We start from the raw sequence: 17,033 nt of genomic DNA, 5'->3' as shown, positions 1-17,033 counted from the left end.
GAGACTACCTAAATATTAGATTCCACATCACACCTTTACTTTCTCAGCTTAGTATTTTTTTGATGATTCCTGCCTAAATCAACTTAAAATGTTTATTTATTTATTTTCAGAGACAGAGAGCAAGAGAATGCGTCCCAAGCAGCCTCCACCAACCCAGGGCTCCATCCCACCACCCTGAGACCATGACCTGAGTCAGAGGCTTAACGGATTGAGCCACTCAAGCCCCCCTAAATCAAGTTTTTAATTGAGATATAATTCATATATTCTAAAAATCACTTTAACATTTCAGGGTACTCACAAGGTTGTGCTCCCTCTATCCCAGACTCTGAAGCGCCTTCATCCCAGGCCCCACAGAACGCATCTTCCTCCCCTCTGCCCCCCAAGTCCCCGCTCCTCCGGCCCCGCTCCTTCTTCCTCACCCCAGCAGGACCCTGGCCGCAGCAGGAAGCAGCTCCCTCCCCCGCATCCCCCCCCCCCAGCCCTGCACACATCTCCCCCAGCCCATTACCCAGCAGGGCGGCCCCGCACCCCACCATCACCCAGCAGCACCCCGGCCTTGCACCCCGCCAGCAGCCAGCAGCACCCCGGCCTCGCACCCCGCCATCACCCAGCAGGACGGCCCCGCACTCCCCATCACCCAGCAGCACCCCGGCCCCGCACCCCGCCATCACCCAGCAGTAACCCGGCCCCACACCCCCAATCACCCAACAGGCCGGCCCTGCACCCGCCATCACCTAGCAGCAACCCGGCCCCACACCCCCCATCACCCAGCAGGACGGCCCCGTACCCGCCATCACCCAGCAGCACCTTGGCCCCGCACCCCCCCATCACCCAGCAGCACCCCGGCCCCGCACCCCGCCATCACTTAGCAGCAACCCGGCCCCACACCCCCCATCACCCAGCAGGACGGCCCCGTACCCGCCATCACCCAGCAGCACCTTGGCCCCGCACCCCCCCATCACCCAGCAGCACCCCGGCCCCGCACCCTCCATCACCCAGCAGTACCCCGGCCCCATAGCCCCCATCACCCAACAGGACGGCCCCGCACCCGCCGTCACCCAGCAGCACCCCGGCCCCGCACCCCCTCCCCCCCCACATCACCCAGCAGCACCCCAGCCCCACAGCAGGAAGCAGCTCCCTCTCCTGCATCCCCTCCCGCTTCCCCCTTCCCCGCCCCCTCCGCGCCACGGACTAGGCTGCAGACTTCCAGAAGAGTGTTGTCCCTTGGACCTGGTTTCTGTCATTTAGCTTGATGTCGTCAAGGTTCTTCCACTTGCTTATTGCAATCAGTACCTCACTCCTGTTACCTGCCTAAACGAATCACTCCTGGGTCCGCGGAAACCACGACTCTGAGCCGCGTCCCACCTGCACTCAGGCGACACTGTGGCCACCGTCCCGCGTCAGGGGGCGCGCCAAGAAACGCGCTCCGGCGGACAGCACTTCAACCGGCCGGGCTCCCTCGCGCTCCGGCCCTGGGCGGCTTCGGGTCGCCTTCCCGGGGCGGACACGGCCCGACCCCGCCTCCCCGCCGCGAAGACCTGCGACCTCCGCGGCGACCTCCGCGGCTCCCTCCGCGCGTCCCCGCGCAGGCTCCGCCCCTCCGGCGCCCCGCCCCGCCCCGCGCCCAGGCGGAAGTGACGCACCGGAAGCGCCCCTGGGCCCCTTGCAGTGGGGGGAAGGCATCAAACCCCCAAGATGGCGGCGGCGTCGGAGGAGCGGATGGCTGAGGAAGGAGGCGGCGGCCACGGCGACGGCGGCCCCTGTGCGGCCGCCGGCTCTGCCCAGCGCCTGCCGCCCCCGCCCCCGGCCCCGGCCCCGCAGCCGGGCTCCCAGGCGCCCCCGGCCCCGCCGCTGGCTCCCGACCAGCTGCCTCAGAACAACACGCTGGTGGCGCTGCCCATCGTAGCCATCGAGAACATCCTCAGCTTTATGTCCTACGACGAAATTAGCCAGCTCCGCCTGGTGAGGCCCCCGCGGGACCCCCGCCGCCCCCTCCGCCGGCCGCGGTCCGGGGAGGGGGCGGAGAGGCGAGCGCGTCCCCGGGGAGGGAGGCGCAGCCGGCTCCGGGACGCGGAGTCCGGGCGCCGGTCAGCGGGGTCGCCCCCCCTTCCCGCCGCGGGGTCGGGACGGCGGGGCCCGGGAAGCGGGGCGGGAGTTGGGCGTCCCGCCGCCGCCGCGCCCGAGCGCCGACCTCGCGGCTCCGGTCGCCGCCTTTTGTGCCCCACCTTCCAGCCCCCCGGCCGGGCCGCGCCAGGTTCGGCTCGTCCGTGGGGATCACGCACTGTGCCCCCCTCCGCCCCCTAGGTCTCCCTGCTGGTCAGGCCTCCCCCACCCCGGTGGGCGCCCGGAGGGGCGGGAACGCGACCCGGCTGGCCGGTGACGGAGCCCGGCTGGGCCTCGCCCCGACCCTCCCCACCCCCGGGCCGCGCCGGGTCTCCCGGCCGTTTCCTAACTAGTGACCCCGGGCCCCCGGCCGCCGGCTCTGGGGGACGCCGTGCCCCCTCCCCCCACCCCCCCCCCCCCGGAGCCGCGGAGGTTCCGCGATCTGTGCCGTCAGGACCCTACCGCGCGCCGAGCTTCGGCCGAGGGCTTGACGAACGGCTCAGCTGAGGGAGAGGTTGTGCTTCCTGTCGGTGGGTTTGTCTCCAAGTGGGAAGGAGGTTGAAGGAGGTGGACATTTTGAAGGGACTGCAGGCCGGTTCTGTGTCGAAGCGAAATCCGGGCTCGGGGTGGCTTCTGAGAGGACAAAGACGGACTTCTGGATGCGCTGTGCGCGGCAGCTTCCCGTCGACCGGCCGCGTTCACACCTGCAGCTCCGGCTTGGCCATGACCGCGCTGTGGGAGGGAGACCAGGCTTCCGAAAGGAAAGTGGACGAATTGTGATTCAGACCGACGGCCGCTGTTCTTTCTCGCCATCCCGGGCTGCAGGGCGGGGAATTCTTCCGCCGGAAAGTGCCGTTTCAAAACTGGGTGTCCCCGAGTTCCCAGAGCATGGCACCCTGGAAGTCCCTGTGGAATCTCCAGCGTTCCCTCGGGTTGGTAAAGCACGGTGTCCGATCGGGCTTCCTGCCGTCCTGTCTTGCGTCTGCGGGTCGAGCCTCTGAGCCAGACAATGGCTCTGGAGAGCTTGGCGCGGTCACACTTCTGTAGGTGTGGAGGACACGGTTCCTTTCTCAGTCGTTCGCTTTTTCAGAAATTAAAAGCATTTTTAAGGGGGGGGAGCTGGCTTCTTTCGGGACAGAGTTAAAATGCACCCCAGTTTATTGATAAATGACATCTTTCCAGTGAAATACTGAGCTGCATTCTTAAGCGGTCACCTGTCCCAAGCTTTTAAGGATACGATTTGTGGTCTCAAACAAGGATTTTTCATAGGGAGTCCCTTACCATCCCCTGCCCCACCATCACCCCCCCACCCCCAGCCCAAAAGGTTCTGCAGCCAATTGTATGTCTCAAAGAGGGGTGCTTTTTCCCTCTGGTTTCGGAATGAGGAAATTCCTTTGCTTACTTAAGATCGGTAGATGATTCTTAGATTAAGTGGGTAATCTTTTGTGGGGATTTGGAAACGTCTTTGGTTTCAGAGTCATTGGTTTGGTGTCCTAAGGCACAATTCAGGTAGCATTATGAAAGAAAGATGTTCTTTCTTGCCACTAGATGTCAGCATTAATTTAGTTGTGGTCTTTATGAAACTGGCAGTCTAGAAGCTGTGTGGCGGGTGCAGGGGGTGCCTGCCGTGCCCTTTCCGGCCAAGTGGCCGTTTGTACCTAAAGAACTGTTGGCCAGAAACTCCAGGAACTTCAGTGTGGGTGCTGCTATCTGGAGCATCAGTTTCTTAGCTCCTTTCATTTCTAAGTGTGTGGGGCTTGTTTGTTTGTTTGTTTGTTTGGTGGAATTAAGGCTGGATATGCTTTGAAGAGAGCGATATTAATTAAGAACAGAATTAGCTTCCGTAAAGCTAAATGTCAACTACCCAGCAGTTGATGTTGGGATATTTGGGGTTTTTCTTCCTTCCCAGGTTACTTGCCTTACTAGGACCTCAACTGTAACTGTTAGCACCTAAACTAGGTGCCCAACAGGCACAAAAGATTTGCTCTCAAAACGTTGAAATTGCTAAAATAACATTCTCGAATTCTCTGTGCACTTTGGTTGGTGTAGTCTTTGCTTCCTGTGACCACGAATAATTTAAATTTGACTCCGCAGTCTGGCTACTTCCAAGGGATTGTGCAAATAGCCTGTTGAATTGTTGGGGTTTCCCTGCCATTGACTGTTACTCCAAAAATATGCCCAGAGCCTGGAAATCCTGGTTACACAGAAATAGTTCTTTAAATATTTAACTCTTCCAACATACTTAAAATTATTTGGCCAAATAGAACTTTTGAAATGACAAAACTTGTACTTTGAGTTGTTTTTCCAGTAGATCAGACAGATTTGTGCTGATGCAGCTTTAGACCGTCACCTAGGCCCCCTTGACAAGTTTGAGAGTTTTTGAAACAAGTAGCAAAGGTTAAGAAGTGAGTTCCTGCCCTGTTAGGGAGCATGTCTAAGCCAGGCTTGAGCGCAGAGCTCCGACTGGTGAGCACGGTGTTCTCACTCACTGAATCATGAATGCGGCAGGCATTTTCAAAGATGTTTTAGCGAGATCCTAGGAGTTTCTTCCTGTGCGGTTTGAGCGTAGCTCCTGTAAATTTAATGGAACCCTATTAGCGGTTCAGGTCATAAGTACGACTAAAGGTTAAATTCAGAAGGCTTGCTCGTTATCTAGAAGGAAATCTTTCGGTAGGTAACCAAATGCAGACATACTTTATCCCAAGGTATTGCCTTAGACACTCTAGCTACTTAAATCTGTTCCCCGTTTATAGTTCCTTTTCCAGCTTGTGTTCAAATATGCTAGAAAACTGTAGTCACAGAGAAGGTTGATTGGTAGAAAATACAAAGGATAATGAGAAACAGTTATTCTTTATTTTTTAATAGCCAAGCTGTTTTCCTCATCTCTGTTGTTCTGTAACATTTTTTTTTTTTTAAATCCGGGACATCTTTACACTCTTAAAAGTTATTGAGAACCTAAGAGCTTACCTTAGAAAATTCTAGAAGACACAGGAACACAGGAATAGACAGTACATACTTCATCAGCTGTCAAAAAATGTTATCACGTGTCCTGTTGCCTCTGGAAAAGTCCACTATATGTTATAAAAGAACGAGAGTAAAAGTGGCAAGTTACATCTTGGTATTAGGAAGATAGTTTGTCCTCACAGACTCTCAAAAGGATCTTGGGGATCCCAGGGGTCCCTAGAGCACACTTGGAGAAGCACTGCTCTTTGTTGCGGTGTTACAGAGAATATATTCTTTGTATTGCTGATTTGTGGCTCCCCCCTCCCCATCTCATCATTAGGTTATTTTTATTGCCAGGTACTTAAGTACAGGTACATGATTATAACATGTGGGGGACACTTCATTATTCCTGAAGATTCTAGTCTGAAAGAGGGTTTCAGTCAGTAAGCCTGCCCGCAGGATCATGAAAACAGAAGGAGCATACTTACAAGGCGGCAGATAACAAGTGCAAAGATGATAAATACAAGAATGTTGACGTTATTCAGGAGAGGCTCCCTCAAGATGAGTTTTTGTCCAGTTAGTAACAGTGAAAGAACGTTCCTGGCGGAAACAAAAATGACATACGGTGTGACGAAGTGCTTGGAGCAGGGTGACTAATCAGAGCAGCGAGAGGATTGTGTGGCGTGTCATATGACCTACGGCAGTGGTCAGGCTCCCCCTCCCTTTGCCCTTTTTCATGTCACAGACCGGCCAGATTTAAGAAGCTGTTTTGAGAAGCTCCAGCGTGGACAACTTTTGGGAGGGGGGGTGGTCAGGTGAAGACATCAGGAAACAACCCGCACCCCTTCGTGTCATCATTTCCTGACCGGGGCCAGAGGCACCTGCGCGCCCCGCATGCAGGGTGTGCGGGTTCTCGCGAGGTGGGAGAAGGTGCTAGCTTCAAAGGATGGCCTGTGCGTACGGTCCAATCTCTTGACGTTTGAGACTAGGAGCAAAAGATCACCTTTGCAAGAGGTTTCTCCCGGGCACCTCCTTCCAGCGTCTGGCACGAAGGTTGATTGAAACCAGCATCGTCGAGCTGTTGGGTTTCCCAGATACCCCGGTCCTGCAAGCACGCCTCTTCTGTCCGCAGCCGCTCCTGCCTGTCTTCGGGGTACACCGTCCTGTTAGCACCTCGGGAAAGCCTCTGGGATTCTTGCCTGAACTTGACCCCCTCCTGTTCCTCGGAGTTCCCCCTACAACACTGCTGCTCTTGCGTGTTGTGTTGGAATTGTCTCCGGAAGGGCCGGTCGGGCACTGAATTTAGGCTCCTTATACCCTTTCATCGGGGATCCTTCATAGTCTGTGATTCTGTATCAGTATTCAGTATTTGTTGAATAAATGAAATCGTTTTCTCTCTCTCTCTCTCTTTGAAGTTTTTTACTTACTTTGAGAGAGAGGGAGGGAGAGAATCCCAAGCAGGCTCTGCACTGTCAGCAAAGGGCCCAATGCAGGGCTCGGCCTCACAAACTGTGAGATCATGACCTGGGCCAAAACCAAGAGTCAGACGCTTAACCAGCTGAGCCACGCAGGCGCCCCTGAATCGTTCTAAAAAGCGCTTCGCTGCCCTGTGTGATGAACACAACATAAATGTTGTTGTGAGGAGAATGTATTTTCTGTACAAATTATAGCAGAGCTGAAACGTGAGCTGCTTCGTATTTACCTCCAACAGACAAGATGAGAAAATGTTTTAATTTAGGAGCATTTTAAGAAGCTTGAGTGAAAATTGTCTTTTTTTTTTTTTTTTTTTAACATTTATTTATTTTTTAAAGAGAGAGAGTGCGTAAGCAGGGGAGGGCAGAGAGGGAGGGAGACGCAGAATCTGAAGCAGGCTCCAGGCTCCGAGCTGTCCACACAGAGCCCGATGCGGGGCTCGAACCCACAAACTGTGAGATCATGACCTGAGCAAAAGCCGGACACTTAACCCGCTGAGCCCCCCAGGCGCCCAGAAAAATACTCTTAATGATAACAAACATTGATAAGATGATATGAAGCTAGTGTATAGTTAGTGAGTAGCTGTCTGCAGGAGAACAAGAGAGCAAGACAGAGACAGAGTGAGCGGCAGAAGGGCAGAGAGGGAGGGAGAGACAGAATCCCAAGCAGGCTCTGCACTGTCAGCACAAACCCGACTCGGGGCTCGATCCCACAGACCTCGAGGTCATGACCTGAGCCAAAATCAACAATTGATTGCTGAACTGACTGAGCCACCCAGGCGCCCCAGAAGAGCTTTTCTCTTTGGCTTTTAGGAGGCATTATAGAAATCCTGGGAACAGGCTTTTCTTCCTGATTGTTTTGCTCAGTCTAATAGTAAATTTATATTTTCTTTCCAAGTGAACATCTACGGGGGATACCCAAAAAATGTAAAAGTTGTGATTCTAGTACATAATTAACTCTGTGTCTCTTTATATGGTATTGTATATTAGATAATCCATGCCATGGAAGCACAATTTTTAAGTGATTTGTTACCCATCATTAACTTTTTGCCACATTTGCTTTATCTCTTTCAGTTGTCTGATCATTCTCTCCCTCTCTAAATCTACACACAGATTATTTATTTCACTAAACCATTTGAAAGTAAAATGCAAATAAAATGACATTTTTGTCCTTTCTGTGATCACACTATTATCACTTTCCAGGGATTTAAAATTACATTTTACATTTTAATTTCTCAATTGTCCCCAAAATGTCCCTATAGTGTTTTTTTGGTTTTTTGTTTTTTTTGGTGGATGATAAGTGCTTTGAATCTAATAAAACATTTGTCTCTTTAGAACATTCTCCCTCCTTTTTTCATTCTTCCACGCAGTTGGCATTTTGAAGAATCAGGACAGATGGCTTATAAAATGTTTTACAGTGCAGATTTGTCTCATTGTTTTCTGGTTTTTGAACTTTGGAAGAATTCTAGAAAGATTTTGGTCTAGCGCCATCTCTCTAACTTCAGCACTGTGGGGAGAACGCCCACCGATGTCCTTGAGACCTCATGTTGCCTGCTCGAGAAGTCCTACTTGAGGCCGCTGCTGACAGTCCCTGCCGCAGGACAGTGTTAGTGAGACCGCAATCAGTTGAGAGTAATTAGGGTGATTATTTCCATCTCTATGCTGCCGATTGCTAAATTTAAGAAGATACTAATTAGAAGCCTGAATTCTTAATTTTCCTTTTGCCACTGAATGGTGTGGTGACTTTGTGCAAATTACATAATTTCTTAATGTCTCCATGTCCTCACTGAAGGTTCTGGTGTCTTAAGTTCCTTCCAGTTTGAGGGTTATTAGTAAGCAGCCTAATCTTTGGTAATAGCTTCTGGATTCATTGGAGAAAAACATCAAGTATTCAGTTCACTTGAGAATGTAGACCATGAAATAAGTACATGAAAAATGTGGTTCCATTACAATATTTCCTTGATTCTAAGATACAGCTTCAGATTTTAACATTTTTGAAATCAGAATGTGTCTTGATCAACTTATATGTAGATTTGTGTAGCAGTGCTTATGTCCCCCCCCCCCCCCCAGAAGAGCTTTTGTTAAATTGGTAGCATCTTAAAGTCTCTATAACATCTTAAACAAAATCAAAGTCCACCATTTTGTATTCCAAGGCATTCTAAGACATCTGAAGAAGAAATGCTGCCAGTTATAATTCTAGGACCATTTCCAATGTCAAATGTTAAAATATGCAAAAATGTGCATCTTAGAATCAGCCAAGATTTTGATATTAAGATCAGGTTTAACAGGGAAATTGTGGGTCGCACACATTGACGGCGTACGTGTCTTGCATCGTCAAGGACCGTGGTGGCACAACATGTCAGAAAAGATTTCTAAACAGAGTGAAGAAAAATTTTCATTACTACTTATGTTAGAAAATGATGAAAAAGATACACACGGCATTTTAAATCTTGAAGTACTTAACAAGGAAAAACCACATCTGTTCTCTCAAAGCGGGACAGCAAGAGGGATCCAAACCAAATGTCCCCATTAGAGGCTGATATTCCATCAGCTCCCTTCTATATTGATAGTGTAGGTTTTGGCTGACCTATAAATGTCATGGTAGTTTTTGACAGAGTCATCATCTTTGTATATTAGACTTCAGAATTGTATTTTACTGTCTTGGGCAAATGGCTGAATTGCTAGGATTTTTGTTTTGTTTTAATAAACCAGGGAAATAAATACTCTTCCCTTTAGCTTTGGGAAATTCTTAAACTACCCATATGTATAAAGCTATATTTTAAATGAGATAATTTTTGCATTGCAAGCTAGCATACGTAATCAGGTATCGCAGGGGAAATTAGCATACAGTTGACCTTTGAACAACACAAGGGTTAGGGGCACCAACCACGATGGATTTGAAAATCCACATAGAACTTTTGACACCCCCCCCCCCCCCCCCGGAAAAGCTCAACTACTAAAAGCTTACTGCTGATCAGGAGCCTCACCGGTGACATAAGCAGTCCATTAACACATGTTTCAGGTGTTGCACATATCATATGCCTTATTCTTATGATAAAGTAAGCTAGAGAAAAGAAATTATTTACAGTTAAATAATCTTTAAAAAAAATCATAAGGAAGAGAACATACATTTACAGAGCTGTACTGAATTTATCCACAAAAAGAAAAAAGAAAAACGCATGTATAGGTGGCCCCGTGCACTTCAAATCTGTGTTGTTCGGGGCCCAACTGTTCAGAGGCCACTTTGCTTCTTTCTGAATTCTCCACAAAGATATATGATCCGTTGTATCTTTGTTTTTGTGCTACTGGTCAGTCCATGCTTATCAAACATCCAGGAAAGAAAGAATACCACTTTAAAGGCTGATCTTTTCCTACAGTATTGACTAATGCTTAAAATATTTTTGACTTCAGCTTTTTCGGTGCTGTTCCAATTTGTCTGTCTTTGTGACCTCCTGTTTTCTCTTTTTACCAGCTTTTTTTTTTTTCAAGTTTATTTATTTTGATAGGAACACCCTGGAGGGGAAGAGGGAGGAAGGGAGAAAGAGAGAGAGAGAGAGAGAGAGAGAGAGAGAGAGAGAATGAATCCCAAGCAGGCTCCACACTGTCAGCATGGAGCCCAATGCGGGGCTCAAACTCACAAAGCATGAGATCATGACCTGAGCCGAAACCAAGAGGCAAGACGCTCAACCGATTGAGCTACCCAGATGCCCCATCTTTTTACCAGCTTTTAACATTAAATATTACTTGAGGGGCACCTGGGTGGCTCAGTCCGTTAAGCATCTGACTTCTGCCCAGGTCATGATCTCCCGGTTTGTGAGTTCATGCCCTGTGTTGGGATCTCTGCTGTTAGAGCAGAGCCCACTTCGTATCCTCTGTCCCCTTCTCTCTCTCTGCCCCTCCCCTGCTCATGCTCTCTCTCTCTCTAAAATAAACACTTTTTTAAAATGTTGAGACTCTGTATATAAGCCTTTATTTTCTTATCTTCCATTTCTTCCTTTGGGGGTTCATCTTCATGGATTTTCTGGACCCACATCTTTGGTCCTAATAGATTTTCTGCTTACAGAAAATGACCATTCTCCATACAAGATCTTTCCCAAAATGGGCAGTCTTTTTAAAGTTCTTTCTCATTACTGATTTCTCTGCTCCAAGTATTTCACTCAGCTTTGCCTGCACATCTGCTCTGTCGTCACTATTTGCTCAGTGGCGTATTCACTCCAGACCCTGTGCCTTCGCACGGGCCACACCTCTATCTTAGGCCCTTTGTCCTCTTGAATGGAGCACTGGTTCTTCAGGTTTAGTCCTGGGATCCCAAAGCGGTTCCCAAGACCCTTTGAAGGAGTCTGTAAGATCTAAAATATTTTCATTATACTACTAAGCTGTTCTTGCCCATTTTTCACTCGCCTTCTTTCACAAGTGGACAGAGCTTTCCAGTAGCTGTTGCGACATTAGATGATGTCAGCAAACCGAGAGTTCATGAAATGTATCCTTGTATATTATGATTTCTAGAATTTTCCAAGGTAATATCTCAGTAGATTGAATACAGAAGCAGATATGATATTTTACTTCCTCTAAAGCCACATATCAAAGAGATTTGCAAAAATGGAACTCACTAGATACTTTTAGAAGAGTTATTTTTCCTTTAAAAGTTATTTATGTTGGGGCACCTGGCTCGCTCAGTCGGGGGAGCATGGGACTCTTGATCTCGGGATTGTGGGTTCAAGCCCCACGTTGGGTGTAGAGATTACAAAAAATAAACGTTAAAAGTTATCTTGATACATATTGTTTTTATTACTGTCATTTTCTTTAATAGACATTGAAGGTATGTTGACAGTTGGTTTATTTTAGTTAGAAACAGATCCCTCCAGGGCAGCTGGGTGGCTCAGTGGGTCAAGCATTAGACTTCAGCTCAGGTCATGATCTTGTGGTTTGTGAGTTCGAGCCCCACATCAGGTGAGCATGAGCCCCGCTTCTCTCTTCCTTCTCTCTATGCCCTTCGCTCACTTGTGCCCTCTTTCTACCAAAAAGGAAGGGGGGGGGGTAGAATCCCACCATATTTTAAAATCCCATTTATTAAGAATTACTCAGTACTTAAAATTTACTGTTCTTGTTTTCAAATTGAAAAGCAGTGTTTCTTAACACATTTCATCTGGCGTGTTGTGAATTAGGAAGCCCATAGTATTTAGTACTAGAGCAGTAAAGCCTTCATTGTCCAGGTTGCCAGAATTTGTGTGTCTGTATTCTCAGGGGAAAACAGACACCAAGGATTTCATCAGCATTTCCGTTTCAACAAGGGTTTGTCCAGCGTTTGTGCTTGGGCACCACGAGAGATGGGAAGAAGCACATGACAAGCCCACCTGCTTGACTTGGCCTTGGTACAGATTTACCTGTGTCGTGCACTCTCAGTGTCCACACTATGCGGTGAGAGCTGGTGTTCAAGTTGATGGCGCTGAGTCACTGCCAAATTCTCAGGGATCAAAGAAGAAATGGATTTTGTGTAGCAGGTTGTGTTAGGATAACAAAGGTGCCGGGATGTCGCAGAAATCTAGCATCTATGGAACAAAGTTTTCAAATTAGTACTAAGTTCAACAAAGTTTATTTAATGCAATCTTTACATAGTACTTTAGAGTTTACCAAGTGATTTTAGCGTCTATTGTTTCATTTAATCCTAATGATCTCCCTGGGAGTTAGATGCTGCCCACCTTTTACACACGGTAGCTGACTTGCTCAAGAATGTGTAGAAGTCAGGGTCCACTTTAGATGTTCTGACTATGATTTTGTGCTTTTACTCTATAAAAAGCACAGTATTCCTCAAAGATTCAAAATATTCAGGATTCTGCTACATATGTTAAAATATGTCATGGAGACTATGGTAGTCTAGCAGAGACTAACTCTCTGTAGTTAACCCTGACTGGTAGAAATAAATAAGAATTCTCATTCTGATTATAGGTGATATAAACTTTATGAGAGGTTGGACTTAAGTTTGAATACACATTTTTAGCTAAAGGAGAATTTTCTTTTTTCAAACTTGGAAAAACCTTTTGAGAGGCGCCTGGGTGGCTCGGTCAGTTCAGTATCCAGCCTCGGCTCAAGTCACGATCTCACAGCTTGTGGGTTCGAGCCCCTCGTCGGGCTCTGTGCTGACAGCTCGGAGCCTGGAGCCTGCTTCGGATTCTGTGTCTCCCTCTCTCTCTACCCCTTGCCCCTCTTGCGCGCTCTCTCAAAAACTTAAAAAAAAAAAAAAGTTTAAAAACCTTTTGAATACGTTGATCTTCATGACTATAGTTCTGACCATAGTGGTGGGGATACATTCAGAACATTCAACAAATAGCTAAAGGTGAAATATTCCTTGTCTACACTAATATTAATTTCTTAACGTAATGTTGCAAGAGTTAGAAACTATGAGGCATTCGCCCGTATATACTGATTCAAAGATTCAGACGGCAAACGAGGGGGCAGCATCGGCACAGAGCACTTGCAGCTGACAGGAGTCTAGGTTAATTGTTATTTATTTGGTTTTTACTTTTTAAAATTCTTTCTCCTTCTTCCTTCCTGTAGGTTTGTAAAAGAATGGACTTGGTCTGCCAGAGAATGTTGAATCAGGGATTTCTAAAAGTGGAGAGATACCACAATCTATGTCAGAAACAAGTTAAAGCACAACTTCCAAGGTACGCTGTGGCTAGTGACGGCAGTAATTTACAAGTGGGGATTTTTGTTCGTTTCTTGGTTGTTTATGTTTTTGGAATTTATGTCATCTCTACACCCAACATGGGGCTCAAATGCATGATCCTGTGATCGGGAGTCACAGCCAGGCACTCCTGTTTATTTGGGGTTTTGTTTTTTAATCTGGGTAAGTTGACGTGTTACACGGTTTCCAGATTTTTGTAGGGAAGGGTACCCAGGTCACAGTAAGTGATTTTGACCCTCATTTGTCCACCATTTCTGTTCAACATTTTATTGGGGGTTGTAGCCAGGGCCGTCAGGCCAGAAGATGAAATAAGAGGCGTCCAGGTTGGAAGGGAAGAATTGATATTCTCTTTTCATAGGTGACATGATCTGACACGTATGTGATCGCGTACATAAGGAGTCCACTGATGGTTAGAGCTAATAAACACGTTCAGCAGGGCCACAAGATGTGAGATTGATACACAAAAAGGAGTTGTGTAATTGTATGTACTAGCAATAGATGATCCAAAAACCAAAGTAAAACCGTTCCAGGGTGCAGGGATGGACAGAGTGGATGAACAGGAGTGGGGGAGACAGACTTCTGGTTACGGAATGAGTAAGTCATGGGGATGAAAAGCACAGCACAGGGACTCTAGTCAAGGGTACTGTCACGGCGCTGTGTGGTGCCAGACGGCAGCTCCACTTGCCGCGAGCGTGGCATAAGGTACAGAGACGTTGAATCACTACACTGTGCGCCTGAAGCGAATGTAGCACTGTGTGTCAGCTAGACTCAGAAAGGGGGGTGGCTCCCGGTGGGCTCAGTTGGTAGAACATGTGACTCTTGGTCTTGGGGTTGAGTTCCAGCCCCACATCGCGCGAGAGCTCACTTTAAAGAAAGGACCAATCCCAGGGGCACCTGGGTGACTCAGTCGGTTAAGCATCCACCTCTGGCTCACGTCGTGATCTCGCGGTTTGTGGGTTTGAGCCCCCCGTTGGGCTCTGTGCTGACAGCTCGGAGCCTGGGTCCTGCTTCGGATTCTGGGTCTCCCTCTCTCTTTCTCCGCCCCTCCCCCTCTCGTGCTCGGTCTCTGTCTCTCTCAGAAATAAATATATTTTTAAAAAGGCAGTTCCATTTACAGTACCATCAGAAAGCATAAGATGTATGTAATGACTGTAACAAAAGATGACTTGTCCCCTGAAAATGAGAAGACATTGGTAAAGGGGATTTGAAGAGACTTGAAAGAGACATTTCACGGTCACAGACGGGAAGACTTCATACCGTGAAGACAGCAGTTCTCCCCAAGCTGGTCTGCACATTCACTGCAAATCCCGTCAAAATCCAAGTTGTCTTGTTTTGCAGAAAATGACCGGTTCGTCTTGCAATTCTTACTCCGAATAACCAAAGCAATCTTGAAAAGGAGGAACAAAGTTGGTAGAGTGCTACCTCTTCCCAGTATCAAAACTGACTGCAAAGCCACAGTAATCGAACCAGTGTGTTGCCGACACAAAGACAGACATATGGACCAACGGAGCAGAACTGAGAGTATGGAAAATAGATCCTGATACGTTTAGTCCGTTGATTTTCAACAAGGACGCAAGACCACTCAGTGGGGAAAGTGATGTTTTCCACAGATGACACCGGGACACTTGGGTGTCTGTGCGCCAAGGAATGAACTTGGACCCCTTCCCCACACCGTCTACGAAAATGAACTCCAAATAGATTACAGATCTAAGTGTGAGCGTCAGGGCTGGACGATAAACCCTTAGATGGAAACAGAGTCCTGACCTCCATAAACTTAGATTAGGCAGTGGTTTCTTTGCTAGGACACCAAAAGCACAAGTAACAGAAGAAAAAAGTCTGGACTTCATCAAAATTTTAAACTGTGCTGCAAAGGACAACATCAAAAAGTGAAAAAACTACCCACACGAGGGGAGAAAATATTTGCAGCTCATACATCTGATGAGGGACTTGTGTCCAGATTGCGCGAGGAACTCTTAGAGCTCAACAAGAAACATAATTGAGTTAATCCACTGACACATAACCCAATTTAAATGTGGGCGAAGGGCTTTAGTGGGTATTTCTCCGGAGACGATAAACTGAAGGCCGGCACACACGTACGGGGGCTCAGCATCATCGGTCAGCAGGGCATTGCCCAGCGGAGCGCTGACATACCGCTGAACACCCACTGGGACGGCTGAAACAAAAAAGACAAAACGTCTTGGGAAGGATGTGGACAAACCGGAACCTTCACAAACTGCTGGTGAGATCGTACACTGGTTCTGCCACTTGCGAAAACACTTCGTTCCTCAAAAGGTTAAACATAGAATTACCATGTGACCCAACGATTTCACTCCTAGGTATATAGTTAAAAGAAATGGAAGCATAACCACACAAAAAAATTGGGACACGAGCATTCAGTGCAGCATCATTCATAGTAGTCAGAAAGTGGAAACAACCCAAAAGTCATCAGCCGATGACCGGATAATCAAAGTGGTGGCGTGTCTATATGATAGAATATTAGTCGGCCACAGAAAGGAACGAAGCCCGGGTACACGCTACGACGCGGCCGAGCTGGGGGAAGCGTGCTGCGTGAAGGAAGACGCACACAAGATGCTGCAGGCGCTACCCCTCCGGATACCTGAAGTGTCCAGAATAGGCGGATCCAGAGAGACAGAAAGGAGACCAGCGGTTGCCAAGGGCTGGGGAGTAGGAGAGACTGATGACGGTTATGGGCCCTCTTTCTGTGGTGTGAGAACGTGGAGAAGTTAAATCGTGCTAATGGGGGCACAGCTCTGTGAATAGACTAAAAGGCATTAAATTATACACATTAAAAGCGAATTTTACATGTGAATTACTTCCCAGTGAAGCTGTTTAAAAATTTAAGTGAGCTGATTTTACGGGTAAAAACATACAGCTCACTTGTCTCTGTGTCCCTTTGTAATTCTTTCCTTTATCTGATTTTTCTGATTCAAATGGCCATTCGGCTCGATATAGCCAAAACACAAAGAAACTAACATTTTTTTTCAAGTATTTCACCAGTGCGTACCGGTCTTCGGCAGGGATTTCTGGATATAGCGATTCATTGATCGTTGGTTACAGTTAAATGGTGACCCGACTGTAGAGATCTGAAGTAACATGTAAATGTTCAGACTATTTCAGTAAGGCTTTTTTTTTTTTTTTTTTTTTTTTTTTTAACTCGAGTGAGAGAATCCTAAGCAGGCTCCACACTCATTGCAGAGCCGAGCACAGGGCTCAGTCCCACAACCCTGGGATCAGGACCTGAACCGAAATCAAGAGTCTGATGCTCAACCGACTGAGCCCCCCAGGCGCCCCAAGGCATTTTCATTGCTTAACATTTTGGTCCACGGTACTTCGTTCACGATGCTTTCCTTTATTACAGGAGGGAGTCAGAAAGAAGAAACCACTCGTTAGCTCGCCACGCAGACATTCTTGCCGCCGTCGAAACAAGGCTCTCACTGTTAAATATGACTTTCATGAAGTATGTGGATTCCAATCTCTGTTGCTTCATCCCAGGAAAGGTAAACTAGGATTGCTTACGTAGGACAGCTGGTCGCTCTGCTTAAGCTGAAATTACTAGAAAGCGATTGTTGAGGCGTCCGAGTTGTTCCTGCCTCTCTGGACTGAGTTTCTGTGAATGGATTTGTTTAGCTTCGGTGCCGTAACTGATATAAATACGTCCCGTATGTGATCTTCATGTTCAAGATTCACGTTAGGAAGCGAACAGCAGAAGCCCTGCTGTGCTCTCGAAGCTTGTTAGGAAGTTTACACTGCACCCCAGTTAATACGCTGTTTCCGTAAATATGAAGGAAAAAAAGAGTTCGTGCTGAAGA

General features: G+C 47.8%; 1 protein-coding gene and 1 long non-coding RNA gene across 3 annotated transcripts in view; one reads left to right on the top strand and one right to left on the bottom strand.

The window, feature by feature from the left end:
* The first annotated feature begins 1,668 nt into the window (after nt 1–1,668).
* Nucleotides 1,669–17,033, top strand: part of FBXO28 (F-box protein 28) — a 29,453-nt gene continuing 14,088 nt past the window's right edge. For both annotated transcript variants that reach the window (XM_053909467.1, XM_053909468.1), the window contains exons 1-3: nt 1,669–1,962; nt 13,074–13,183; nt 16,583–16,721. In XM_053909467.1, coding sequence (XP_053765442.1) covers nt 1,696–1,962; nt 13,074–13,183; nt 16,583–16,721 — 516 coding nt within the window. In that variant the 5' untranslated portion in view covers nt 1,669–1,695. The remainder of the gene's footprint in view (nt 1,963–13,073; nt 13,184–16,582; nt 16,722–17,033) is intronic.
* LOC109258907 (uncharacterized) lies at nt 3,433–5,726 on the bottom strand. The gene is made up of 3 exons (XR_008424728.1): nt 5,535–5,726; nt 5,071–5,161; nt 3,433–4,675 (listed from the first exon to the last, which is right to left on the bottom strand). It is a non-coding gene; the product is annotated as an uncharacterized LOC109258907 (long non-coding RNA).

The sequence above is a fragment of the Panthera pardus genome, unplaced genomic scaffold (genome assembly GCF_024362965.1).
Source record: "Panthera pardus isolate Hobbes unplaced genomic scaffold, ASM2436296v1 HiC_scaffold_21, whole genome shotgun sequence".
In the NCBI taxonomy this organism is placed as follows: Eukaryota; Metazoa; Chordata; class Mammalia; order Carnivora; family Felidae; genus Panthera; species Panthera pardus.
The sequence above is the reverse complement of the archived record's forward strand: the minus strand, read 5'-3'. Positions and strand labels throughout refer to the sequence as shown.